The sequence below is a fragment of the Centropristis striata genome, chromosome 7, assembly GCF_030273125.1.
Source record: "Centropristis striata isolate RG_2023a ecotype Rhode Island chromosome 7, C.striata_1.0, whole genome shotgun sequence".
Lineage (NCBI taxonomy): Eukaryota > Metazoa > Chordata > Actinopteri > Perciformes > Serranidae > Centropristis > Centropristis striata.
Window position 1 is genome coordinate 17663654 of NC_081523.1, and position 27788 is coordinate 17691441.

Consider the following 27788-nt stretch of genomic DNA (forward strand, 5'->3'; position numbering starts at 1 on the left):
TCTTTGTTGACTGGAGATAGGGCATTTGAGGCCCATCAAGTCACAGTTGTTCCAGGACACGTGAGGTTCAGCTCACAAGAAAATTCCAAAAATGTTCTATAAAAAGCAGTGCACTCACTGGGCTGGCTGTGTTATCATTAAACTTCCACTCCCAGCAGAACCTTCTCACATGTTGTAGCTGATAAAACTGCATTGTTCATTAACATTACATAACATTAAATCAGACATCAGTCAGTTTTATCAGCTGCAGCTTTGTTTTCTGTGCAACGCCTGCGTAAAAGCTTCCCATTAATTTAGCAACAGTGATTTAGGGAGCAGTAAGAGACACACCCGTAGAAAACAAGGAACATCCACTGGGAAAGGCTATTTAACAAACAGTAATAATTATATATGTCACGCCTTTGAAATGGGCTGGACCGGTTGGATGGCACTATGGCACTATGATTTGATCCTAGGAGTGTATTCTTTGAGTAAAGCTGGAGCTAACCGTAGAGTCTATTCTGTCATATATATCATTATCGAGATATAAAATGACCAATATCTCGATAGAAGATGAAAGGCTTAACATGGAAATGATGATGTAATGAAATGACGTTATTCAGAAATGAATTAACTTCAATATATCATGAACTAATGTGGAATGTTGATATTACAGTGTTATTGACAGATTCTTCACTTGAATTAGACTTATTTGTTTTTTAATTTGTGAAATAGTAGAGGAAGTAAATGTTTCCCAACACAGAAACAAATAACAGTGTTAAATAATTATGATTGCCGCATTCAGCCGAAATCACCACAATTTGACTACATGTTCACTATAATCATGCAGCCTTGCAGTGTTGACTGTCAGTGTTATTTTCCCAGCTGTCTGGGAAAGAAAGGCAATGTTAAGACATGCTGAGACATGAATGTCGGGACACACAGATGAGGGAACTTGCCTGAAGTCTTCCACAGTCTGGGCCTGAGTGTCAGCTGTACCTGCTACAGAGAAGGCTCTCTGTGCATGAGGGTTCAGGTGGGGAGCCACAGGCCTGCTGGCAGGTGCGTGGGGGACCGAGGCAGCCCTAACTGGATGGTGGCCGGCTCCTTTAGGACCAGGCCTAGGGCTGGGCCCGAAGTTTTTGACTGCTCCAGGCCGAGAGGGTTTTGGGCGACTTGCAACAGAGCCATCAGGAGTGCACTCTTCCTGGTTAGCCACTGGAGTGGGTTCAGCTTCTGCTTCAGTTTCTGCTTCAGCTTTGGGCACAGCTCTGGGTTCGGAGATGTCCACAGAACCCTCTATTCTGGCGCTCCTCTGGGGCCGTCGAGGCCTGGCAGGAGCCGCAGTCTGATCGGCAGTGGGGCCTGTGGCTGGAGCCGCTGTATCTGATGCTGGAGCTGGAGATTTTGGTGAAGCTTCTGCTGCTCCCTTTGGGTTGTCTTCTTGCGTCTGGTTTTGGTTCGGATTATCTTGGTCCATTTCTTAAGATTCCTTTATCAAAGAAAACAACAGGAAGGTTTCCACTTACAAGATGCACATTATGTTTGCATTTTGGGATTGTAACTAATCTCATCAGAACATCTTACACAACAAACCCTGAAGATAATATTATTGTGTAGCAAGTTTTACCTTAATCACAATATGGTGCAATATCAAAACTGCAGGAGGTGCAATATTTGTTCAAAATATGTGACAAAATAGGATTCTGAATCAAGTATTGCAGGGCTACAAAATGTCCCGGACTTATTGTGTTTTGCAGTTTTAAGAAGAAATCTTTGTTTTATACAGATCGTTGAAAAAAATTGCACCATGATGATTTTAATATATATTTTTCAAAGAAAATCAGAATTTTGACGCAAAAATGACGATTCCCTCCAATATCGTGAATAATCACAATTTGATACTTTTTTGCAAATGGTGCAGCGCTTGCGTCACTCATTCATTAGAATAAGAGCAGGACAAAAGTCTCTGTGGGCATTAAATGATGATACAATGTGATAAAGAAAACAAATTTAAATAGGAGCTCAGAAGGTACAGAGAGGATTTCTACCACTGAAACACTGAGCAGCAGAACATGCAGCCTCGTTCACAAATGACAAGTCCATTCAGCTGATGAGTGCAGGACTGTCATGAGACCCTATTGACCCAGCAAGACAAGTGAGTGAGTCACTCAGGCTCCAGCCATCGTGACTGTTCAATTACCTGCCTTCTCATGGCCTTGAAAATGGATGAATACAGCTGTACGTATTGATAAAAGGAGACATTTCAAAGACCACAGTACATAAAAACAACAGCTAGAGAGCAGGGAGAGGAAAGGAGAGATGTATTCTTCTTCTGTCCTAACCTCTTAGAGCTTTTGGTTGGGAGATTTGGAGAAAAAAAAAATCCTGGACACAGTTTATCATCCTCTCTACTCGTGCCTAAGCCGCCTGCCAGTCCTCCAGTAACCAGGGAGATGCTCAGTCAGTTCATATCAGCTCAGAGCACCTGCCACACACTAACATGAGGAACCGCTGCTGCACCGTTCAGAACAGCAAAAGTCAACAGCACGGAATAAACAACAACACAGAGAGAGGGAGCTGCAGAGAGATCAGACAGAAACAGAGACCAGAAGACAGAAATAAAGCAGGAATTTGAACCAATTATTGTTCAATTGTTGCATGAATAAAAGACTGATTTGCTTTCTATTTCCTGACTGATGGGACACAATTGCAATTTACGCTACTGCACACCGAGTTGCATAAAAGATTTTAAAAATGTCCAAATCAAATGGAAAACATGTGAAGCGTTTTACATCAGAGAGAGCTGCTTTCGACGACCTGATTAAAAATTAATAAATAACTGAGTAATTATGGTGATATACAACATGGCGAAGATAAAAGAGCGACATTTATAGAAAGAAAAACTTCCATAAAAATGTTCATACAATTAATGGGAAATCAAAGGGGAAAAAATACTACTAATAATACTATAGTCCATAAATAGGTGACACCAAAATAAAAAGCAAGGATTGGTTCTGAATCATGTGCAGAGGTCTGCTCCTCTCCAAAACAAACAGACTTTAACCGTTATAAACACTGAATAAAGCAGTGTCATCTTAAAAATCAGTGTTTCTGAAAGGCTGTTTGGCATGTCGGCAGTGAGGCTGTTGGCAGAGCAGCTGCTAACATCTTTTTAACTTGTTTCTCTGCTAAATTAAGTTCCTGATGTTCAGGAGGTTTTTAGCTGTAGCTGAAATACATGCAGAGGGCTTCTTCTTTCAAAAACAAATGGACTCCATGATCTAGACAGCTAAATTACGCAGTTTCGAGTTAAAAATATATTGTTGTTTTATGCTGTTCTCTATGCTGGCAAAGGGCCGAAGAGCCGTGCTGCTGCTAATGTTTGCTCAGCTTGTGTCTCCGATAGCTTAAGATCTAGACGTCTGATGACTAAAATACTTAATCTGGTTAAATATATAGTTCAAAAACAACAAAGATATAAACAGCGCATCATAAAATTGGGGCTTAAAACCGTTAAAAACTCAATTTATGACAACTTATGGCAGATATCCACTCTGTTGATGCACGCACAAAGGAGATACAGTATTGATGGACATAGAAAACGTCCTTGATTAAATTATTGGGTTTTAAAATAGTTACAAACATTTGAGATAATATAAGTACACGAAAAACATGATATATAATATTGGGATAGTCATTTTTATACATGTTAATTAGGAAATGTTTATACTAGATTATACTTTACAAAAAGAAAATAGCCACATACAGTAAGTGCAGACATGGTTTTGTGCTTGTGGGCGTGTCTGATCCTTTAAAAAGCTGATTCGGGCACAAAATTGTGGCAGCCGACCCAGATCCATCCGTCAGTGATGGTAGAAATGAAACGCATGAGAAGGGACCCAAAAACGTCTCAATCTTTGATGAGGGTGAGAGGACACCTACATTTTTCGTGATCAGGTGCACAGCCAAATCCTGGCAGGCGTTAACCCATTGTATCCTCTACATGGTTGAAATGTGCTCTGTGTATTTGGGACGTCTTTTTGGTCAGTCGGGGGACAGGGCTATCTGCTTGGGGACAGGGGAACAACAGAACCCTGTCATAATTATTCACACGACCTTGAAGAGACGGAGGCCATGACTTTCATGCAGAGAGGAAGGCTGCCTCCACATGTGCCCAGAAACATCCTGGCCTCTCAGTCCACCAATAACCTGGTGCCTGGCTGGGCATAATGTATTCCTATGGTCCATGTATGGCATTTAGTGGGGGGAGTGGAGGAGGGTGGCAGGGCACACGTGGGAGTGGGTGGGTGCTAAACGAGTTGAGGGAAGCGAGAGGGAGAGCCGAGCGAGACAGCCCATTCAGTGACTGTGTCTCTTTGCAGAATGTCTGCAAATTGATCCTCTCACACTTCCCTCTGGCACTGTCTATTTTTCCAAGCTTTAATCCCCCTTCTCTCTCTCCCTCTCTCTCTCTTATCGTCCCATTTCTCTAATCCTTTCTCTCTCCCCATCTTCTCCCAGACTCTGTTGTTCCATTTTACCCACCTTCTCTGCATGGCCATTGAATCGCTCACCCCACCAATTTAGTTTCTTCCATCCTATATTTTTCCTTTCACATCAAGCTCGCCGCCTACACTATTCCCAGACCTAAATTATTTTCATTCCTCTCCTCTCTTATTCCCCCTGCACTCTGAGGTGACACTTGTGCTCCTCCAGCGACGTGCTCTGTATTGTTTCCTTCAGCCAACCACCTCACAGTCACTACCAATGACGTCAACATGCCACAGTCCCAGCGGCCACCGCTACAACACCCGGACATTGATCATAATCAGTGGTAATGTGCTCGGGAACACGGGGGGAAAAAACTGGAGAGTGAGAACATGTTCAAACCATGTATGACAAAAATAGCTGGGAAGGGGAGGTTCAGTATGTAGGACTTTGTGGAGGTGATAAGGAAGCCTGACGGATTTATCACTCAACCAATATTATCAGCTGACATTTGCCTATCAAGAGGCATATTATGGTAGGGTATCAGCATATATGTTGTCCAATATGCACTAATGTAAAAATCTGATTAGGATATGGTGTTTTTCCCCTCTAAAATCTGTATCAGTTGCAAAAATCTCAACTCTATAGTGCTGCAGGAAGTGACATGTGACATTAGAGAAGATAAAACTTTATTTTGATATTTGTCTTGCATCACATGCTCCAAATGATCAACAGAATAACAAAAACTAACAAAGAACAACTGTAAAGTGTCCTTCAGCAACCCATTAAGGTGGAATTAAGGTTGCTGATTAAGGTGGAAATAGCACATGCAGAGACTTTTCTGCATGACAAAAAAAAAAATCTACATACAGTTATTCTTTCTCACACAAAAAAAATATTAATTTTCTTAATGCATGACAGAGCAAGAGCCAAATATTTCCCTTTCCGGGAACAGAGATGACAGACTACCACTTCTTATTCCACTCACGTTCACCGAGGAGAGAGTGGAATGATGTGATAATAACAAATGTGTCATGGTGTTTACATGCGGCCTCCTGAGGGGGTGAGAGCGCAGAGAGCCAGGAAGGATGTAGTGTAACCCAAACAGCAGCCTCTCGCCAGCCTTCCTGGCTCCTCTGGTGGGATATTTGTCAACACTGATAGTTCTGGATGACCCAGCTTGTTGAATGATCAGGAGCCAGATTTCATGCATTTCTTCTTTAGAAATGAATGTATAGAAAATCATCCATATCCTCACACTGACTTTTTATCTTATGTCCTCTGCTTTGCATGGCTGCATCATGTTGATGCAGTGACTCCAACCATGATGATGATCCCATTTTGCCCACCTCTTTGGTGTTTAATGTTAAAATTGCAGCCAAGTAGAGTGTTGGCGTTCAGGGCCTCCAGGGCCATATGCCCCTGTGACAGGGATACTAATGATGACCCGGACAGAAAAGACACCGGCAGCTGCTGCCACAGCTGTAAATGGCTCCTCCAGGTCCTAGTGCCACTGAGTATCACTGCCCTGTATCCAGGGGGCCTCATCTTTCTGATCAGGTCACAGCCGAGGCTGTAGGATGTCACAATGATTCTACTTACAGTCGAACACTGAACACATGTGCTGACAACACAGAGTATAATGTCTACACAGCAAAATTTTGTTGTAAGTTGTAATTTCGTTGTCTGTCAATTAACAATTACAGAAATCAGCCAAATAGAAACATTCAGTCAGGCTTCATTCTACTTAAAAGGCTCAGTGGAGGAAAACCGTCCCCATGTTGTTATTAAACACAAAAGCAACATCTGGTTCACCAAATAATTGACATGCATACATTGCACAATGTCAACTAATTAGGGTAACTATTTTCATTCAGTCCAATATCATCTGCCTGTGAAGGAATCTGGCCATGCAATCAAATTTAATAACAAAAACTCATTAGGGATGAAGAAAAAATAAATGCCCTGGGTTTGGACTGGCACGTCAAAGAGGTCCAACTCATGTGCACTCGGGGTGTAAGAATCCATTTGAGAATTGCGATTTCATGTTTTGTGATACCGTATCAGTTCTCAAAAACACTGTATCACTTATAATTAAGTTAACATACATGAATTCATAACAGACACAAAAAGTAGTCCTGTGATGTTGGATATAGAGTGTGATGAATGCAAATGCAAATCCCACTTTTGTATAAAGTAAAATTGTTTTGCTTAAATGTCATGCATATTGTGGTGTTTTATACAATGACAGTTTTGCTAAAATAAGATTTTTTTTTTAAATGGCAACATATCACTTTGTTTACAGTATCACAGTATATTTAATTGCGCCCCCTGCCTCGCGATACATATCGTATCGCCCGATTCTTGCCCTAATGTCTACTAATGTCTGCATGTGCATGAAAGTAATTAATCAAATTCTCACGGAGAAGACATTGCTGACAAGTTCCTTCCTGCCCAGTTACTGGCATTGAGCTAATAATTGAGAAATACGTGAATAAGTTGCAACAGCAGCTTCACGGTGCAGTCACTGCTGCTGCAGGAACTACTGACAGAACCAGTTAGGTGAGCGATGATCAGTGCATTTGGACTAATATCAAATGCAGCGTTTTGGAATCCAGTGCAGCTACAGATTATTATGCTTGGAGCTAAATCCTCCCTCAGTGCATCTATCACATTACATTACAATATTGCATGTAACTGCATTCTGAATACTATGGAGCACTGTAATGTATGGCACTTTTACTTTGGTAAGCATATATGCTTTAGGGCTGGACCATTTGAAGAAAAAGAAAATGTAATTGCATTTATTTTTTAGCGATATTGCAATAAGTATATAACTTTGCATTATTTTTCTCATTTTCATTTAGAAAATATATTTAAATGATCATGAGGAAGAGAGAACTTTTTTTTTTAAAGTGTGTAAATACAATTTGTAGGCCGGAACATCTCTCCAGCCCCACAATACTTAATTCAGAATGGTATTTTGACTCATATTTTGCCTTTAAGAAATATTGCCCCTGCTGCAGTTTAGATATTGCGGTAGTCTTTATTGCGATTTAGATCAATTGTGCAGCCCTCACATGGTTAGCAGGATTTTCGAGTTTTTAGCTTCAGTTATCTGAAACAGCTTCTGGCCACACATAAATATGCAAATATTCCTGACAACCAAGAGAAGCCTTTTTGACAGGATGTGTCATTTGATATCTGGTATGCTCTGTTATGTAAACACTTGAACACACGTTCAACATTGCACACTTTCTGGACAGCGGCCACTCGTATTTGAACAATGGTATATGTACATATTTACATTCTGAGACATAAATGACTTATGTCTCAGCTGAAAGAGGACAGTAGCACAGATACAGTGTCTGGCCTAATTACATGCCTGCTTCAAGGACAATTTTTGTTCGTCTGAAAAAAAAAAAAGAGGATGAAGGTCATTTTAATTCAGTGTTTTGCCATCAGATATAACCTCCGACACATGGGTGCCAGCGTGTTCGTGTAGTTGTGTGCATGTGTGTCAGAGATGAGGGAGGAAAATGTCAGTGCCAGAGTTTGTGCGTATACTAAAGTGTGAGAACCTGAGGATGATCTCTACTAGCATTGAAAGAGGTGAGAGATTTTTCAGGGCTGGGTGATATTTCTATACTATGAAATGAGAATAGACACATCTTAGATTTGGGATACCATAAAATGTCATGAGTGTTGTCTTTTTTTAGTTTTAAAGGCAGCATTACAGTAACGTGATTTAATTTTCTGAATTTAGCAGACTGTTGGTTATTCTATTATTTGCCTCAACCCACTTATTTATCATATCCACATTAGGCTACAGATGATTATCTATTCGTTGTTATCTTATCTCACTGTGTAGATACTGTGTGAAAGCAATAGCCAACCCTAAAATAATCGCCGAAATATCGAAATCGATCTAGCCTATTAAATGGTCGAGAATATCGTGATATTCAATGTTCTCCATATCACCCAGGAGTCATTGATTCTTATTTATCACGGTTGTTAATGACCACACCATTTCTTCTCGTGTAGACACAACCACAGCATGAGGAAGATTTTTTCTGTTGAATAAAAGTAAACAACATTATTTCCTGTATTGGTGATTGAGTGTGTCTGCTGTCATCGCCACTGGTGATTAATTGAAGCACGTCCTGTTACAATATAAATGCGCCTGACAGGTTGCAAGCCTGAAAACAACGCATGCTTGCAGCTGATTAATATTCACCTTTACCTGTTTAGGGGTTGTTCTTCTTCTTCTTGTGTTGAGGTTGTTTAACAGCTGATGGATCTTGAGTAAATCGTTTCTGCAGATGCAGCGGGTCGCTCGGAGCCTCGGTGAAGGATGTCAATTTGCAGGAATCACAAGAAGAAGTGAAACATTGACGGAAAACACACTGAACTTTTCTTTTCCAGCCGCCAACCGGATGAAACCATCGGCATCCCAGCGCCTTCCGTCCTCAGCGGGGGGATGACAGGCACGAGGAGCAGGTGGGTCTGAAGCGATGCTGGCGACAGATTTGCCAGGCGGGCTACATCTCAGAGACACAAATGTCTCCTCCTGCTGCGTTTAAAGACACAGGCTGCAGCAGCACGCACACACACGCCTGTATGTCCTGTGCCTTCCTCGTGCCCTTCAAATTAAACAAGACGTCCGAGACTGCACGAGAGAGGGAGAGCGCGCTTCCGTAAACGAGCAGCCGCTGCCTGCCAGCAAATGTTGGTGGATGATTAAATCCGACTCTCCAGCTCACAGAGCTACACCAGGTAGACAGGAAACACCACGGCAATTACACTTCAAACATGGCTTCCGTTTGCGAGTTGACCGGAAAATTCTCTCCTGTTATTCGCTCGTGCACCCACTCGACATTAGTTTCCAGAACAACAACTGACTTATGTTAATGCGCGAGACAAAGTGTTTATTACCTGTTTGTCAACAGTGTGGATTTGAATGGCCGGTCTATGTAGTCAAAGTCTATGATGAAGCAGTGCTGCCGCCTGCTGGTGGGTGTGGAGAACTGCGTGGCATAATTAAACGACAGCAGTGAGGGTTGTATGGCCTTATACCTTCTAATTAACTTCAATTAACTGATTTATTTTTTAATTTCCCTAGGTGGAAATGTTCTATGGACTCGCCTAACTACAAATCTAAAGAAAACTCCAAAACCTTTTGGCTGAAAAGTGAGGTCTTCTCTTACTTTATTCAGTATGACGGGCGAATTAAGCTACTGTTTTTGCAATACTAAAGTTTATTGATGGCTTGTAGGTTGAAACATTGTAACTGCACTTTCATTTGTATGCTGCACCTCCTTCTTACTCTGCACCAGCATTTTTGTTTTTATTTTATTTTACAAAATTTGCCTCTATTATAAGTGTGTATAAATAATATTTTTAATTATTATTTATTTATTTATTTATTATATTATTTCTACTGTGTATATGTTTGCCAACTGTATATGTATTTATATAATATATAATTATTTGACTGTGTAAATTGAGCATCTTTGGCACACATATGTTTTATCTATGCTATCTTATATTTTCCATTGTTTTACAGTTTGTGGAGTTTAGCAGTCACCTAAAGCAAAGTTGTTGTTTTTTTGATTGCACACACCTGCATGTCAGTTTTGTTTGTATAGCTCATATTCACAAATTTGCCTCAAAGGGCCTTACAGTCTGCATAACACCCTTTACTATAGAGGCTTGATTCAGACCAGAAAAGGCTCTGACGAAATAAAACCAAATAAAGTAGGGATCCCTTTTCCAGGACAAACAAAGTGCAGTAGATGTCCTATGATTGTACTCCCCTGAAAGGTGTGACACATTGATGGAAAAAAGCTAAACCTTGTTCAAAGGGGTAATTTCTTCATCCTTACCCTCTTTGAAGTGTGTACCTAATAGAGCAGCGTTGTGGCCTTCTGCTGCTGTAGCACACCTGCATACCTTGGTTGTAAAGAGCCGTTATTTGAGTTATCAACAAGACATTTTGGCCCAGAGAACTGCCGCTCACTGGATATTTTCTCTTTTTCGGACCATTCTATGTAAACCTTAGGGATGGTTGTTAGATCAGCAGTTTGTGTAATACTCAGACCAGCCCTTCTGGCACCAACAACAGTAGCATGTTGAAAGTCACTTGAATCACCTCTCTTCCCTTTCTGATGCTCTGTTTGAGCTTCAGCAGGTTGTCCTCACCATGTCTACATGCCTAAATGTATTGAGTTGCTGTGATGTGGTTGGCTGATTAGATATTTGTGTTAATGACAAGTTCAATAGGTGTACATAATAAAGTGGCCTGTGTATTTTAAATATATATTCAGGAATGTATCTGATGTGAAAAGTGAATATGCTGCTAATATTAATATCACTATACTTGATGGTCATATGAGCCCCATGAGGTTTTCTGCCCTACAGACTCTATAATCACCTCTTGTGATAAGTCTTTAATTTAAGATTTTAGGCTATGCAGGGAACAATTCACAAGTGCAGAGCCAAAAACATGAATTTGATAGATGTTTTGAGGCTGAGAGGAACTGTGTCACCAGCTTTGAGTATGCTGAGCAGTAGGGATTTGTTTTTTTGCAGAGATCTTTAAAGTTACTTGTCACAGATTTAAAAATTGTTTCACCCTTCATCTGAAAAGTAAAATGACTGATTATTTATAACCAAAAATACTATTATATTTAGATACACATAAAAATATCTAAATAAAGACTTAACTGGTAGACCTACACTACTACCTTTGTCTATTCTGAGATCAGTTAACTTCTAGTAATATAAAACATATCTACACTGTGGAAACACCTCATCAGGCTCCATGACCTCTTAAATGCCTGGGGCTTTAAAAACAAGAATGAGTCAAAAAATTGTATCCTAGTGTGTGTATGTGTGTGTGTGTGTGTGTGTGTGTGTGTGTGTGTGTGTGCCCTTTGAGACCAAAGCTTGTTGGGAAATGATACAGTAAAATGTGGTGAGCCTGAAGCTCCTGGAGGTACACAGAAGAAAATGAAATACTGCATGCTTATTTGTTGAAAATAAAATGTATAGCATATCCATAGTGCTCCACAGTGATATAACACTGACTGTAGTATTATATAGATGTGGGTTTTTTGGCCAAATTTTAGGAATGCATTTTTTTTTACATAAATCAGGCTATGAATGATATATGAACAAACTGCTCAGTAAAAAAACTTCAGAATATAGAGAAAAATTAAAGTTTGGTAATTGTAAACATTTTTTTGTGGTTTTCTGAAATGTTGTGTTTAAATATGCAAAGATGGCAAATGTCTATTATCAAATTGTAACTTTTTAGCAGAAATCCACAGGCACAAATAGAAAAAACGTAGTAAAATAAAAACTGAAATGTGTATTTTTGGATGTTTTCTTTTCATTAGTCTGAAAGAAGACATGTTATGGAAGCAAAATAGCCCAAAATCCCCAAATTGACCAATGCACTGGTCTTAATAAACAGAATAGAAAGGCGATATTTGTGCATTTGTGTGGTTTTATAGCGTTAAATCTTTCCTTTTAACATTTGCGAGGCTCTATAGGATTAACTGTATCTTGATGGGATCTCGCAGATAACCAATGAGCGCCCTCCACACGCCTCTCTCTCTCTCTCTCCTCTGTGACTGTGAGAAACATTTGACGTGGCAAGAGGTCCGGACGTGACATAGCTGCACACTATCTCTCCTCCTCTCTACAGCTCAGTTACCTACAGACTTCTGCAGGTACTGGTCCCGGAGCAGAGCGAGTCCTGGTCCACGACCTGAACCGGGAGCGATGATGTGGCTGATCGTGTTGGCCAGTTTACTTCAGTGCGCCTCGGCCTACGATGTGGATCTGAAGAAGCTGGAGGGGCTGGCGAAAGCGAGGGTGGAGGTACAGTAAAACAGCAGCCTTCATCATATACTACGCTGCGTACCTGAGAGTAGGCTGATCGTGTTTACAGTGACGGTGGGCCGCCAGAATCGAGCCAGATTGTGTTAAATGTGTAAATATATGCGTTTTATTCCTTAAAATGTCCTGCTAGGCGCATGCGTGAGTGTTTCTTCCAGGGGAATAGGATGATTCGAGCTGTAGTAAACTGGATGGATCTCCACATAGTATCCAACTAAGCACACAGGCGGAAGTCAATATACAGATGGGTGACAAATAACATCATAAGGTGTCTGAGTCAGGCCACCACGAGCCCCCAGAACAGCTTCACTGCTCATTGCCTAGCCTGTTAACTATATTTGATGCACCATTCTCTTACAGGATACCCTCTCATTTATGTATTCAACCTGTATTTAATCAGGCAATCCCATTAAGATCAAGATAGACATGAGTAAAGCAGGTAGAAGGGAGAAAAACATAGCCCAACATGACAAAAGGACTTCAAACAATCACAGACATGTATTGGAGGATTATGAGACTATCGGCCACTGAGCACAGACATGCAAAAGACATATTCCTCTTTCCTACAACACAACAGCCTCTTTTTGATATTTTTTGTCTCTCTTTGTAGATTTGCCCCATTTTGTCTGCATTTTCATCCCTTTTATTGTTTCATATCTCTCTTGTAGTTCTTTCTGCTTTTTTGTAGTTTCTGTTTTGTCTGTGGTTGTTTCGCCCCTTTTTTATAGTCATTTTGCATGTATTTGTAGTTGTTTTGAGTCTCTTTGTTGCCATTTGAGTCTCTTTGTGGTTGTTTTGCCTCTTTTTCCATAGTCATGAGTCTATTTTTGTGTCTCTGTCATTGTTTTAAGTTTCTTTGTGGTCACTTTGAGTCTCTTGCTGGTTGGTATGTGTCTTTTTGATCATTCGGTCTAATAGAGATAGTGGTAAGACGTTGTCTTACATGTTGGTCTAAACAGGTGTTGAGATTTGGTGGCTGTTAAGGCTGTACCAATTTTTTCCACATCATTTACATTCTCACCAAACCAGTCAGTGAACATCTGCATTGAAGTTTCTGCACTCTAATTCAGATTTTTCTTTTAATTTGGCCCTGAGTATGTATTTTTTAAAAATAATTATTGAAGTGACCTGGTTGTAATGTAGAATAAAAATGACTGCAGGTGTGTGACTAAACGTCTGACTCCTGCACAGAAGTTTTTTGAAACTCTACCCCTTCTTTTTGTGAGAAACCATGGTCTGTCCCTCCGGGGTGTCACCAAATCACCACCCTGCCAGCAACACTGAAGAAAAGCATGTTATCTGTTGCTATTGTTGTTGTTAGTCACACCTGCTACACAATACCTGCAGCTCAGATTTCTACAAAAATGGGTTAGGCATCCATCCCAGAATCTAAATGTGCTCTCAAAAGAAGCAACGCAGCAGTGATAACAGAACATTTGGCTTACTGAACAAGGAAGCAAACCAAAAACTGTGGCTCTGGAAGGAAAATATGCATAAAGGTACATTTCAGTGGCCAAATAATGTCAGTTATCTTATTCCCGATTCAGCTGAAGTATGAAGCTGCATGTAACCATTCCCTGTATCTTGTGTTTTTTTGCAGTCATGTGGTGGATGACAGCTGAACAGGCTCAGAGAGGTAAGTTACCCTCTTTTGCCAGGGTCAGAGGCAGACTGAAAGCCCTGCCTCAGAGTTGCCTCAATGAGAAACATTTTACATTTCACATCTCAAGTTTCACAAAATCCCCCACAGATCTGTCACTGAAACCAGCCCTGAGTGAAAAACATTAATTCCCACCTCTGTCTGCAGGTCAAAGCCTTTGTGGTCCAGGACATTCCTCTTTAGTATCCTTTGACTCAGGAACACTACTGTTGCTTGTTCCTAAATATGCCTGTCTGTTGTTGTAAAAAAAGTCCAGTATGTTCTCTCTGTGCGGACCCTTGACCATCACTACCTCAGCCATAACCTGGTGATGAAGCATATTCCTGGAGCCGACCCTGAGCTCGTCCTCCTGAACCACTATTTTGAGGAGCTGGATGTGAGTCTTTGTCTTTTTTTCCAGGTGTTTATAAGTCTGTAGATGGATTTTATCGCCACGATAGCATCACAATGTACAGGAGATGGTCACCAAACTTTGCAGGAGTGTAGGAAATGGGTAATTTATGTAGATTTTTATTTGCAGAGGCCCCACGATATGATTTTATCCCAATACTTGAGTCACAAAACAATATTATTGCGATTTTAAATATTTTGTGATATGGTGAGTATTGTGATACAATACATTGGGATTTTACTGTTTAACTGCATTTTGTGTCTACAAAATTAAATTAAATTAAGAATTGTTTCGTCAAATAAGAGAAAATTCTCAGTCTATTCACCTCACTTTTCACCAAACTGAACTGAACTGAACTGATATCAAACATGTATGGACGACAACAATTGTAGCATTTTCTCAAACTTTCCTCAACCTTAAGCTTCACTGCTTATGAAACATAAAAAAAAGCTTTGCAGCGTTCTTTCGACAACTTCCCGACATGATATCCTGACACAAGTGGTGCAGTCATTAGATCTTCTGGTTTTATATGATACTAGTACCTATAGTATATTCCGGCCCCCTGAAAAATCCTCCCCAGTAAAAATGGGGAGAGCCGCCGGAAAGCTAAATATGGATACTTGGCGACCATGAATCGATATATTGGCATGCAAAATTTCGTGACACTATGCTGTATGGATGTTTTCCCCCACCTCTACAACATATCCCAAAAATGAAGTAAAGGCATGATGATGAATCAATTTATAGCTGCTTTTTGGCCACTTGGGGGCAGAATTCTACACCAAACTAAAAACCCTCATCTGACTTCCTTTTAGAGCTCTTTTTGGCAAGTTTTCTAACTGACCATCACAAATGAACACTTCCAAGATTAGCATCAATGTGAAACTTCAGTGTGTATTGCAGTTTTCAGTAAATCTACCCTGTGTCCTCCATAGCGGGTCCCTCTGTCCGACATGTCCCGCTCCGAGATCAACGAGCTGCTGGAGAAGCTTGGCTTCTACAAGAAGGCCCAACCTGAGGACGAGGTGCCGGAGGAGTTTCGCTTCTCTCCTGCCAAAGACAGCCCGTTTAAAGACGAGCCGGCCTACAAATCCTCCACTGCCTCTCTCGCCACAGAGAACGCCTCCTCCGAGCCCAAGGCAGAAGCCGAGCACACTGACCTATAACCCGTCAGAGTGGAGAACAGTAGGAATCTCACAGTACCACTAAACCCTGTAGCTGCTCCACGACCAGCTGGCTATTGATGACAGCAATTCTTGTAATTTCAGAGGTAGACCAGCAGATCATGGATCAGCTCAGGCAAGGACACAATCTTAGCATCAGCAAAAGGCCTTTAAAAGGTCCACAGTCTGAATTTGCACATTTTTCTTGCTGTTTGTTCTTGTTTTCGCAGTGATAACCCAACAGGCTGCTTTGTGAGCGCTTTTCTACTCTCTACACAAAGACTGGAAGTGTGTATGTTTTTTTTTTTTTTTGGTCCATCATGTGTCCGTTGTCTTCAGGATCTCTGCCTCTCTTGAGTTCTCTTGTGTGTCTGATTGCTTCCCACCTACTGCGAAACTGAATGAAGCCTCAGGCTGAAAACTGTCTGACTGGCCTGAGGCTGATGCTACATGTTCTGGTGGGTGGGACTAATGCACACAAGGGAATCCAAGTGGAAGCATTGTAAAGGAAGAAAATAATAAAATATTAGAAAAAATAATCACATCTGTGGTGTTGAATGTTCATGAACTCGTCTGTTTGCTTCAAAGAGCAGATTTGGCAAATGGCAGACTCTAAAATGCCCAAAGCTAAAGAACGAAAATAAAAAAAATTAGAATATCGTGAAAAAGTTCATTGGATTTTGTCAATTATTTCATAGTGAAATTCGTATATATTATCGATTCATTCCACACAGAGTGAAATATTTCAAGCCTGTATTTCTTGTAATTTTGATGATTATGGCTTATAATGAAAGCACAAAACTGTCTCAAAATTAGAATATTACATAAGATCAATTTTTTAAAAAGGTTAGTTTAAAGACAAATGTCATGCTTCTGAAAAGTGTGTTCATTTCTATACACTCGCTTGGTTGGGCTCCTTTTGCATGAATTACTGCATTAATACAGCGTGGCATGGAGGAGATCAGCCTACAGCACCATGTTGCTTTTATAGCAGCCTTCAGGTCATCTGCGTCTGGTGTCTCTCACCTTCCTCTTGACAACAGCCCATAGATTCTCTATGGGGTTGAGGTCAGCCGAGTTTGCTGGCCAGTCAAGCACAGTGACACAGTGGTCATTGGTACCTTTGCCAGTGTGGGCAGGTGCCAAGTCCTGCTGGAAAATTAAATCAGCATCTCCAAAGAGCTTGTGGACGCATGAAGAGCTCTAAAATGTCCTGGTAGATGGCTGCTATGTTGACTGTGGACTTCAGACAACACAGTTAACCAACACCTGCAGATCACATGGCACCCAAATCATCACTGAGGACTCCCAATGTTGAACTTCACAATATTAAAATTTTCTGAGACACTGAGTTTTCATTATCTCTAACCCAGAATCATCAAAATTACAAGAAAAACGGGCTTGAAATATTTCACTCTACACATAATGAATCTATATAATGTATGAGTTTCACTTTCTGAAATGATTGACAGAAATATTGAACTTTTTCATTATATTCTAATTTTTTTAAGATATACCTGCAATGTAAGCATGTTTAACACTGGTGTGACAAAGTAAACTTTGTGTTTTGAAACTGTACAAAGCAATAATTCTCAACAAAAACATTCATTTCTCAAATTGGTTTAATCTCAATTCACATTTAACTGTGGTGCACAGAAACATGAAATTATTATGTGTTTAAGCTCTTATGTACAGCACTCACTGCTCCGTGGAAGGTTCTCGTTTTTCAGTTGGCAGCGGTGAAATAATTCTCAAATAGTTCCTCTAAACCTCTGACAACAGAGCTTTGAGAAATAAGTTTCAACAAGCTCATTCAGCTCTGTTACCAGATCAGATTTTCAACATCTTCTCAAAGGAATCTTAATTTTACAAGCAGAATAAAAATCTTCATTTAAATTTTTTTCTTAAGCTTCTTGTTGTAAAATATACAATTTATGTTCAGTCATGATTACTCAAACAGAAAGCCGGCTTTCGTCAGGCCCATTAACTCGTCCAAAAAAAGTGAACTCTGTTAGTTTCACAAAACATCCTGATAGCTTGAGCTTACTGACTCGCTTTAAAAAAAGCTTTAAAAAGAATAATGTACACACTATCGAAATAAAAAATATTTTAAAAATTAAATCTACTCAAGCATAAATAAGAAGCTCTCTAAAAGAGCCGTGTGTGAGTGTGTTTGGCAGGGCGGGGCAGTGATGTTGGTGTTGTCAGCTGAGCAGTAAGAAATGATACAATTCAGACTACAACACACTCATCTTGTTTTCTTCTACCTGAATAAAAAGACGTGGTTGACTGTGACTTGTTTCTGCTGTTAAAATAATATTTTTACAGTAATACAGGAGCGGTAGATGCTCAAATAATCTGAAACAAGTTCTCAGTAGCACTGTTTAGTTCAGAAAGGTGAAATTTCTCCATTTGAACAACGAAGAAAGAATGTCCCTGTGCTCATGTATTAAATATAATACGCTAACTGATTACATCAACATGAGAATAACTTAATTCAAATACTTCAAGCAGCCAGAGTTTGGTAAAAATTAATGCATCATGTGGTCGGGTATATTTTTCTCCTTCTGTGGAGCAGCAATGCTAGCAAATTACAATAATTACAAAAAAGTGTAGCAGAGAAAAGTGTAGGTATAAATAACTTAAAAGGGGAAATACTATAAAAATATTTCTCATTTATGTCTTAAATTGTTTTTCAGTACACTTAGTGTAGAAACACAGCTACTGCACGTTAAAAATATAACCTGGAACAAAGATAAGTACAAAAAAAAATATGTAAAATTTTAAAGCTTGAATGGTAGTTTTATAAAAGCTTTGGCTGTCTTGCTGGAGAACGGTGGATTTAACGAAATATAGAATACACATCACCACTGCCAACAAAGATTATAAGCAAACTGACACACAAACACACACACACACACACACACACACACAATCCCCAAGTTGTCCATCAGAGATGAGCGACTCTGTGACACGTCCTGTCAGCGTGGAGGCGGTCATCAGGTGAAGATGGAGCCGGGGACAGGTCAGAGGTCACAGGGCCGACCCATGGACATCTCGTATCTGCGCAGGTGGTTGACCACAGACTGTACGTAGGTGAAGACGCATTTTGAGTCTGGTTTGTTACCCATGATCATCATGTCCTCTACTTCCAGCAAAGGCATGCAGTTGGCGTAGGTCCTGAGGAGCAGCACACAAAAGACGGAGTGTGTGAGACAGAGGAGGACGGACAGACAGGATGGTCGAGGACCAGAGACGGAGCAGAGAGGAGGATATTCTCTTCAGATGCTTTCTCATTCTCAACAGCAATAGTTAAAAACACAGAGTGTTTCTCACACACACACACACACACACACACACACACACACACACACACACACACACACACACACACACACACACACACACACACACACACACACACACACACACACACACACACACACACACACACACACACACACACACACACACACACACACACACACACACCTCTCCACTGACAAAGTTCCTTGCTGTCATTTAGCTCTACTTATTCTTCATTTTTAAAATCAATTTTCTTTTGTTTTCTCTCGAGCAGCATTTTCCAAACCTCTCCTGGAGTACTGTTTGTCCTGGAGGCTTTAGGTTCCTCCCTAATGGGCAGCTTGTTATCAAGCAGCTGCAGGAGCTCATAACAACTTTGTCATTTTAATCAGCTGTTTTTTGGATCAAGGAGACGTCTAAATCATGCAGTAGTATTCCAGGAGAGGTTTTAAGGTTTCAAGGCCTTCTTGATTTTAAGGGGTTCAGGACATTTAAAAAACACACACAGTTGAGCTGTATCCCAGTATTTAATTTATTTCTATTAAAACTTAAATTAGTTGTTTTAAAGATTAGGTTATTAATTAAAATATAAACTTTAAAACATCTCACACTTCTGAACAGCCTCATCTGACATTAGAAAAGAAAATTAATGTAAGAGCCAATAGAACAATGGCCAAGCATCAGAGAGAAGCAAAACCATGACTTACTCTAAAAAAAGAAGACTACTATGCATGATAATTGTATTATAAGTTCCTAACAACAACTGATGCAATATCCACCAGCAACAGTGTTCTGTGAGGTAAAATTACTCTTTCTGTCAATGGAGTCTGGTGGCTTTGATGAAAGCATAGATACCAGCTTCAGTAGTAAACTTAAACAGGGCTCTGTGATGACAAGGTGAAACAGTGAAAATATTATAAACACAGCGCACACTATCTACTTCTATCTACTCTAGGTAATACACTAACTATAGAGAAATACCTCATCCAAGCCCACTTTAAAAATTCTGAACTAACCTCTTAAGTAAAAAGGCTAAAAAGTAAAAAGGCTGATCCAGAGCACTCTGTGGAAATCCCTTTAAAAGCTCTTTATAAATAAACTTCGGTAATGTAGCATGTTTCAATAAACAGTTGTAGGACTAAAAGACCTCACATGTCAGCTATGCAGGGAGTGACCACAGGGTGGCGTTACAGCCCCACACACTGTAGACGAACTACACAAACAAAGTGTAGACTAACAGCAGCAGGGTGAATCTCTCGCATGAGAAAATAAATGTCAACAGCATAAAAATCCCTCTTTAGAAACTGAAGACATGGGGTCACTCTGTACTTTACTGTTACACTATCTTTAAAAGGCTTTACAAGCATAAACACCTGTAAATTCACACTTGATAAAAAGTCGTTGGACAACACGGCCTTTCCGTTCTCTGCTTTGTTTCTTAACTTCTCTGTTTGAAACATTGTGATACAGCAGTTCCTTTTAAAGTGTTGAGCTGCAGATGGTCCTGGCTCTCTGCCTGGGCCATAGTGTGACTATGCAGAAATGCACACATGGACACACACATACACATGGACACACGGACACACACACGGACACACACACACACACACACACACATACACACACACACACACACACACACACACACACACACACACACACACACACACACACGCATACCATGTTTGGTACTTTGGACCTCAGTAGTTTCAGATTAACATGAAGGATCAAATATCTAAAAGCAGCCAATAAAGGAGATTTCTGAACAACCACGTTTGATTTAAATCCTAACAGCTGCTTAAAACATGTAGTTTCACACACTCATACACACTCCCTCCATCCCATCTGTCAGAACCAAAGTCAGGTTCCTTCGTAGATTTACCCCTCTCTCACCATGGGTTCAGTTTTAGGTGTTGTGCGACTCTAGGAGGAGTTTTTGGTTTTAACCAGGCCCTTCGTCACCAGACCCCTGTAGAACTCCTGCAGGTACGTATACACACACTTCCAATCCGGCTCGCGCATCTTCACCATGTCCTCCACATCCAACAGCTGGGGACAGTCCACAAGTTTCCTGTTCCCGCACCCAGCAGGGGAGGGGAGAGAGACGGGGGAGGACGAGGACAGGAAGGAAAGGCAGACCCAAACAGATAGAAACAAAGAAGAGGAGGAGGAGAAGAGTGAAGTACAGATAAGAAGAAGAGAGAAGGAACAGGACGGAGACAGTGGACAAAGTGTGGGAAAGAGAGGAAGGAGAAGGGGGAAAAGAACAGATAAAGCAGTGAGCAGCCAAACGAAAAAAGATTCAGAGTGAAGAGACAGATGGAGAGAGAAATGACACAAAAAGAAACAATAACATTACATTCTCTGTGTTCACAAATATATCCATGAGTTGACATGCTTCATGAACATCATGATACATACAGTATGTGGCAAACACACAAAGACAAAACAAAATGTCAAATGAACATCAGGTGATGCTCATTTAGCTTTTTTTTGTTTGTTGTTTTTTTCAACAAGTCCTCCAAACCCTACGACCACATAGGTGCTTTGCTCCTATCCTCAAATACGACCCACAGGATGGTTAGCGCCGTTACCGCTAGCTGCCAGGAGGCTAACATGTCCTCATACCTTGCACTTTTAAACATAGGGTTGTGAAACGGTCACCTTTTGATTAGGTTTAGGTAACAAAACTTCTTGTTCAAGTTTTGGCAAAGAAGTACATTGCTAGGATTAGGAAAAGATTGTTAAAAAAGTAAAATAAATGGCTTCCAGATGTGAGTAAGTTATGTATGTGACAAAATGTACCATGTCGCTACATACAGAGGTTAAGTCACATAACTGGAAATAACTATGTCTACTGCTTTTTCCAACCCACTAGATTAGATTAAACCACACATACTTCCATCTAACGAAAGCCTAGCATGTACTGTGATTGGCTAGTACTTGTGGCCTTGACGTGAGTTTACTTATTTTGCGGCTTGATCTTGGGCTAGTTAGCTAGCTAGCTCTATGCTGTCATCCTCCATACTTACTACAGCCACTGGAGGACGCCGCTAACTACAAACGTAAATATGTGTAATTTTAAGCCACTGCACAAACAACCTACAGGGTCATTTTTGGGGGAGGATAGTCTTGTTTTTCTCTGTATGAATTTCGACAATTACAACCTGATTATGTTCCATCAGAAAACACAAGACATGATGAAAAAAACAACAAGGATTCTGCAAAAAAACACAACCATATGGTGACTCTAAAAACAACACACTGGTGCACAGGATGGAGTGTGTGTGAGAGTGTGGGTGTGTGCTGGGATTCCAGATAACAGCAAACTGCTGGGAGGGTCAGGAGTGCCTGGGGAAGTGAATGATAGTGCAACACAAAGGTGGAAAGATGGGGGCTGTGGTTGGGTGACAGTCCGGTGTTGAGAACATGAATAATATCAACATCAGCATGGACATTATCCTACTGGGAGCATGTGAGCATACACACACACACACAGATTGGTGGGGGGCATCACAAGTGAGCATGGTGTGACGCAAGAGGGGACGAAAAAAGAGAAGAACAGGAGAGATTAGGAGTAAAAAGGAGGGGAAGTATTGGGGGCGTAGCCGAGAGCCCGTCCGTTTTTTTTAACCTGGTGGATGTTTGGGGAGGGTTTGCTCAGGGGTCTCTGGTTTAGAGCAGATGGAGGGTGTCACAGCAGTTACTCATAGTAGAGGACAGATGGAGAGTGAAGGTTTAGAGGTGGAGTAAATAGAGTAGTAGCCTTGAGGTGGTTCGATACACCTGGGAGAGACAGGGAAAGTTAACACTGGGACATCAGTCGAGGAGCTTCCACTGGTTTTCGGTCCATCTCTGTAGTGCAGGCTCAAGTAGACGATGGCAAAAAAGCAATACTGTCTAAAAGCTAGAAGTGGATTCTAAAGAGGTACAGGTATAGGAGGTGAAAAATTTGTATGATTCAACGAAAGGGAAATTTGTTGATTTGAAAAGCTGGTTTGGATTGCTTGATTTTCATTGTGTATGAATTCAAAACAACCTTGATTGGAAGAGCGCCTAAATCTTTAAGCTTAAAGTAATAGTTTCGATTTTTGAAGTGGGGTTGTAATAGGTCCTCATCCAAAATGCTGTGAGGACAAAATGTTGTGTTGTGTTAATGGAGTCTGGTGGCTTTGACAAAAGCATAGAACAGATTTAATTCCTTATACAACCCCACTTCAAAAGTCCGAAGAGGGAAGTTAATCCGACAGAATCGTCTTTTGTTGGTTTCTCTTCATATTTTCTCTGCCAGACTTAACAAAAACCAAAGGTTCACTGCAGCTGATGTGGTTTCTCCAAGAAAGTCGGTGGACGCTAACAACAATAACAGAACCGATGTGGTTAGTGGACATGTTACTGGGACAAACGGTTTTTGTGTGTGTGAGTATGTGTGTGTGTACTCACTCTGCAGTGCTGAAGGCCACCTCAAAGTTTTGCCTGCGGTTGCTGGGGCTGAGGGCGCTGTAGTCAAAGGCTTCAGGGAAAAAATTGTGCACCAGGGCACAGAACGCCATGCCGTTACTCCAACTGGATGAAAAGTTCTGAATATCCACGTGCTGAGGGAGAAAACAAACCAGACAGATACAGAGGCAGTGATAGATGAGTGATGGAAACATTCCCAAAATAGGAAAATATTATCTCTGCATATCTTGTCTTAATAAGCTTCTCTGGCTGACATGAAGATGAGCACTAAACACACGGTGGGTTGCCGTGGCTGCTTGGCTGACCTCATAGGAGCGGGTCTTGGCACGGCACCAGTCGAGCAGCATCTGCTTTATGGAGTTTGCGTTGGGTACACCAAAGCTGGTGGAACGCTGGACCTTGTTTACCTTGGCGACCGCCTGATTTCCAGGGCTGAAAGAAAAGTCAGGTTTGTGTTAATATTTACATGCTTTGATCTGCTCCTTTTCTTTCTTTGGTAGTAATACCTCTCTGTTTATCCTTACCCGCCTCCCTCCTTCTCCAGCTTCTCTATCATTGCCTTGCGGGCCGACATGGCAGAGGTCTTCGGCAGAGTCTGAGCTCTCATCAGCTCCTTGCGTCTCTCCGCCTGCCTTCGCTCCACTGCGGCCAATCCGCTGCTTCCGCTGCGAGACGATGTGTCATCCTCGCGATCGAAAACACTGCGTCAGGGACACAAACAGCAAGTTCATTTGTGAGGTAGTTTGAGGGTTTTAAATTCAGTGTTATCACAGTGCTGATGTTTTGTGACCTACCTGCCCACTTTTTTGCTTGCGTTAGAGGAGGAGGAGGATGTGGAAGAGCTGTAGCTGTATGATTTTGACTGGACGGTCCCTCCTGAGATAATAAACACAGACATGGGAATGATATTTTGAAATTATTGTCATGACTATGCAGTATTGTAAGAGAGCCAGAGAGCAAAATAAAGCAATGACTCACTGTCTGTTTTCTGCACGTAACTGGACTCGACAACAGTGCTGCGTGTCGATCTGCTCCCATCATCTAAAAACAGCAAACACACTTTAAATTATTTACATACTGGACATGTCATGACTGTTAGTATCGTTATCATTTGTTTTTCATCCGCTTTTACGGTTTACTTTTCCCTCCAAAGATGCCTTTTATGTCGTGCAATTGTATTTTTTGTAACTGAATTGCTTCTTTGTTGACTTGAGTCATTAACTGGAAGTCCAAGAAAGATTAAACCTCTTCGGGCTGGGCTGACTGTCTTTCGAAAGCTGTGGCAGGCTCTAGAGACCAAGGGCATTCAGAGGACGTATGGCTTCCCTTGATATCTTGACAATCGTATACTCCCATCATAATGTTTCAAAGCCTTGTACACTCATTTCATTTCTTAGTTATGACTAGAGCAACTTGACACACAGTTCTGAGCTACATTTCAAATTAATCTTCATGTTCTCAGCTTTCAAAAGCTTTTCTACAGCCTTAAAAAGGGGTGGAATGGTTCAGAAATGCACATAAAAAGAAAAGATAAAACTACCAGATGAAGTGAAGCGGTCTGTCTTGGTGACCTGGCTGAGGCTGGAGCCGTCCGCTGATTTCTCCACCTTCCTCATCACCATCTCTCCTGCTCCGACTCCAGCGCGGCCTTTCTGTGTTCGCTCTTCTCTCTGCTGCCGGAGCTCCTGCAGACGGGTCTCGCGCTCCTTTTCTCTCTGATCTGTGGCGGAGGGGTGGATAGGAGAGGAGAGGAGAGGAGAGGAGAGGAGAGGAGAGGAGAGGAGAGGAGAGGAGAGGAGAGGAGAGGAGAGATGATGTCAGTGGAAAAAGTGGAGGAGGAGGACAAAAGGTCCTAAACAAACTGACAGCACCTCATCTGAATGCCACAAAGATGGATTAAAACAGGGCTTCCAAATTTGAGGCGATACATTTCAGGATTCTTTCCACAGTACCGTTAAATTCCTCTGAACACACAAACACCCACAGGTGGGAGGCTCGCAGCCGAGTCAGAGCTGTCAAATAATATGTACTGCACAAACATCACAGATCAAAGCGAGCAAACACACTCTGATTGTCCCCTGTGGAGGTGTGCCAAGTTCAGCAATGTCCAGAATACTGAAACCTTAACACCTGCAATGCTTCCTCCAGCACACATTAACTCTTAAACTCTATCTAATATGCAAGCTTAACCAAACATGGGGTGAAACCATATAGTGAGTGCTCACTGCAAAACAGAGAATACACTAATTGTGCTAGATGTTTCGGTAACAATGTTGCAGCACACTGAGGTGAGTGGGAAACCAGGGTTCATGCATCTCATCAAAACTGTCAACATTAAACATTAAATCCACCACAGAGGTCTGAGAGATGAACGGTTGTGGTTCGACAATGACAGGATGGTGCACACAAAATGACAAACGCAGGCAAGTATCAATTGTTAATGCACACTGCACACCAACCTGCAATACCTATTTCCTCCTGAGTACATCCCAGCATGACCTCTGAGGGCAGAATGGATAGAAATCATGTGGAAATTGCAAAATTTGTAGAGAAAATAAAAAATAATCAGACTTGATTATAATGAGGCGGTGTGTCTACCTTGGATGATTTAAAAGAAAGCAGCAGTATCTACAGTATGTATGTGCGGTATGTCAGTGCCTTGTCATATATTTAAATGCAAAAAACAAACCAGGAATCATGACAGAATGAATGAAGCAAAACATTTCATGTGGTGGGATCAACAGATAGGATCTGGGATTCTTTGTCCTGTTACCTCTCTTTCTCTTGCGAAGGTCTCTCATGGCTGCACGGATCATCTTCCTCTCCTCAAAGTCTTTTGACTCATCGAGCTGTGGAAGAAGAAAAAACACAAACGGAAACAATGAGGTCATTCCTCACAAAGTGCCAAAGTGGCATGGCTCTATTTATGCATGCAGTTCTAACAAACACACACAACACCGGGCGATGGGTTTTCCAAAAGCATAGCTGGCAAGATTTTGTGTTAATACACATCCTTTCTGCATGACTGAAGCTCCCGTATTCATTACAAAGTGGTGCTTTCGAATCTAAATCATCCAGAATTATAACTTGGGTGTGAAGTACCATTTTGTCGAGGAGCTCTTCGTCCTCAATAGCAGCCAGCTGTTCGGCAGTCAGTTTCCCGGAGCGCTCCTCAAGTTTGGCCTGAGTACTGGAGCCGTTGGGGATGGCCGGGACGTGACACGCCACCTGGGCAGAGGGTCCAGCGGAAAACACCGGCTCAGAAGCCACGACAGGCTCTGTCTCCATCTGCACAGGACACAAACACACAGTGTGAGCACGAGCACAGAGATAAGCAAAGAGAGCTCCCCTAACCTGCAGCTCAGGCTTTTAAGGTCTTCACTTATGAAACCAGGATTAAAAAAAACACAACTCAAGCTTGCTGACATTTAGGATGTATTAGGTACAACAGGATTTTGGTTAAACACACTGCAGCCATAATAGGCCTGAGTGTGTTATGTAGGCTCCCTCTCATAATCTCTTTTTGGTACCAAGACTGCCAGCTCACCACATCCCATCATTTCTTCCATTCCCTCTGCCTTCCAGCCATGCCAGAGAGGGTGACAGTAAGCACATGAGAGCGAGAGCGACCCTGCCAAGTTACTGTTAGCGTAGTTCATGGAGTGTGACTGACACACTGAGTGTCTAAATGATACCGAGCTGCTGTGAAGCAAGAGTTTATGTGACAGGTACGGTACAACATTATGGCTGGTAGATGGGAACAATGCATTAGCAGATATAAACTCTGAGGAGATGGTATGTAGACCGCAGAAGGAGCGGTGAGCGTACGAGCGAAAGGAACATGCTGCAGAGGAAGTAAAGCACCAAAAGAACAAACATTACATTACAGGTTGTTAATGTAAACCTGGAAATCTACCAGCATATTTCAAGTGACCATAAATCCTACTGAAAATAACTCTTAAAAGGACCACTGTGGAGGATTTAGGGGGATCTATTGGCAGAATATAAAATCCATGATTATGTTTTTTTTATTGGGTAATCACCTGAAACTAAGAATCCTGTTTTCATTAGCTCGGAGCTCTTCATATCTAAATAAGGAGCGGGTCCTCTTCCAGGGAGTCTGCTGCCTTGTTGCATTGCCATGTTTCTACAGTAGCCCATTTTAATTTGACATTAATGCCACCAAAAAGCTGCTTGCTTATGGCAAAAATCACAATCGTGCCTATTTTAGTCTCTCTCTCAAACTATATTTAACACATTCCAGTCTTAAATCAGGTGAAAGCACACCGCTGTAAAGGAGGATGGATTTATGACATAAGAACAAATGAGAGCATCATTGTGAAACAGGAATGCATAGTAATTGTTTTATCTCAATGATCTTGAGATGTGTGAGCCAAACTCCACTGTAGGTCCTACTCCATGCTTGGAAAGG

General features: G+C 41.3%; 3 protein-coding genes across 5 annotated transcripts in view; 1 reads left to right on the forward strand and 2 right to left on the reverse strand.

Annotated features, from left to right (window-relative positions):
* The window catches only part of inpp5jb (inositol polyphosphate-5-phosphatase Jb), a 22508-nt gene extending 13224 nt beyond the window's left edge, over positions 1 to 9284 (reverse strand). Inside the window, exons 1-2 of one of the 2 annotated variants that reach the window (XM_059337029.1) lie at positions 8714 to 9284; positions 939 to 1471 (exon numbers count right to left, since the gene is read on the reverse strand). In XM_059337029.1, coding sequence (XP_059193012.1) covers positions 939 to 1459 — 521 coding nt within the window. In that variant the 5' untranslated portion in view covers positions 1460 to 1471; positions 8714 to 9284. Of the gene's footprint in view, positions 1 to 938; positions 1472 to 2324; positions 2371 to 8713 lie in introns of those variants that run through there. The other variant, XM_059337030.1, reaches the window with a different exon arrangement.
* selenom (selenoprotein M) lies at positions 8936 to 16128 on the forward strand. Its single transcript, XM_059337031.1, has 7 exons — positions 8936 to 8970; positions 9593 to 9660; positions 12182 to 12357; positions 13976 to 14011; positions 14183 to 14217; positions 14333 to 14411; positions 15362 to 16128. The coding sequence occupies exons 1-7, from the start codon at positions 8951 to 8953 to the stop codon at positions 15590 to 15592; spliced, it is 645 nt and encodes a 214-aa protein (XP_059193014.1). The 5' UTR covers positions 8936 to 8950; the 3' UTR covers positions 15593 to 16128.
* Positions 16129 to 18336: 2208 nt separating this feature from the next.
* smtnb (smoothelin b) overlaps positions 18337 to 27788 on the reverse strand; it is a 58084-nt gene continuing 48632 nt past the window's right edge. Inside the window, exons 11-21 of one of the 2 annotated variants that reach the window (XM_059337595.1) lie at positions 26459 to 26644; positions 26130 to 26205; positions 25816 to 25857; positions 24897 to 25076; positions 24335 to 24397; positions 24151 to 24232; positions 23881 to 24057; positions 23662 to 23788; positions 23339 to 23490; positions 20789 to 20966; positions 18337 to 18769 (exon numbers count right to left, since the gene is read on the reverse strand). In XM_059337595.1, coding sequence (XP_059193578.1) covers positions 20819 to 20966; positions 23339 to 23490; positions 23662 to 23788; positions 23881 to 24057; positions 24151 to 24232; positions 24335 to 24397; positions 24897 to 25076; positions 25816 to 25857; positions 26130 to 26205; positions 26459 to 26644 — 1233 coding nt within the window. In that variant the 3' untranslated portion in view covers positions 18337 to 18769; positions 20789 to 20818. The remainder of the gene's footprint in view (positions 18770 to 20788; positions 20967 to 23338; positions 23491 to 23661; positions 23789 to 23880; positions 24058 to 24150; positions 24233 to 24334; positions 24398 to 24896; positions 25077 to 25815; positions 25858 to 26129; positions 26206 to 26458; positions 26645 to 27788) is intronic. The other variant, XM_059337596.1, reaches the window with a different exon arrangement.